This window comes from Penaeus monodon, chromosome 20, assembly GCF_015228065.2.
Source record: "Penaeus monodon isolate SGIC_2016 chromosome 20, NSTDA_Pmon_1, whole genome shotgun sequence".
NCBI lineage: Eukaryota > Metazoa > Arthropoda > Malacostraca > Decapoda > Penaeidae > Penaeus > Penaeus monodon.
In genome coordinates, this window is record NC_051405.1 from 45025664 (window position 1) to 45026520 (window position 857).

An 857-nucleotide genomic window follows, 5' to 3' on the forward strand; every position below is an offset into this window, starting at 1 on the left:
GACTATTCTGTAAACAATCAATTGAGGAGCAGGATTTACCCTAACAACTTGTTATTCATCTTGTTATTCATAATTTGAAGCTGCAGAAATACCAGTTTTTGTCTATTCAGTACATATATAGAATTCCACATAAATCATCGTTCATATACATATGTATACAACTACAATGACACACTATCTCTGGTGAAATGACTATCAGCAGAACCTGTCAACAAACTTCTATAGAATTCCATATCTCCTTCGCTTTTCTGTCACTCTGACTTGGGTTGTTCTGATGTCCTGAACTGCATTAATATCACAAGGTAGGTTGCGATGAAGCTGGAGATCTGGAAGGAGGAGCAGAAAAAAAAACTTTTACGCCACTTCATATATGGTCGGAACAAAGAATGTGTGGGTAAATCACATCCACTTACCCACTTCGGCCTAACTATCTGAACTCACCGTACACGGACGCTGCCAACCACAACAGAACACAAGGAAAACACTACACGGTTTGAAGCACAGATGATAAACTTAATAATAAAAGACCAACTTTCATCACACAGCAAACCACATTCCAGGGACCCTGAGTAAGAATCAAGAATCTATATTGCACTAGGTATCTGTGTTTGCGTAACAACAAAGCCAAAACTGACTATTATTTGAAATTTCTCACTAGTGGCTGATAACGCCTTGCAAAGATAAACATAAAAGGAAATTTGGAATTTTACTTTTGCCGTTAAGTCTGTAAAACGTCCAAATAATAACTTGGGTATAATGATTATCCACTCTTTTGGGAAGCGGTGTAAGATTTCAAATTTGCAGAAAAGATGCGCAAATGTTTTAACTTACTTGCCAAATAAGGAGTCAAATTTGCT

At 37.0% G+C, this 857-nt stretch overlaps 1 protein-coding gene across 1 annotated transcript in view; it reads right to left on the reverse strand.

The window, feature by feature from the left end:
* Positions 1-6: 6 nt before the first annotated feature.
* Positions 7-857, reverse strand: part of LOC119586087 — a 10069-nt gene continuing 9218 nt past the window's right edge. Inside the window, exon 4 of the mRNA XM_037934786.1 lies at positions 7-326. Within this exon, the coding sequence (XP_037790714.1) occupies positions 252-326 (75 nt within the window). The 3' untranslated portion in view covers positions 7-251. The remainder of the gene's footprint in view (positions 327-857) is intronic.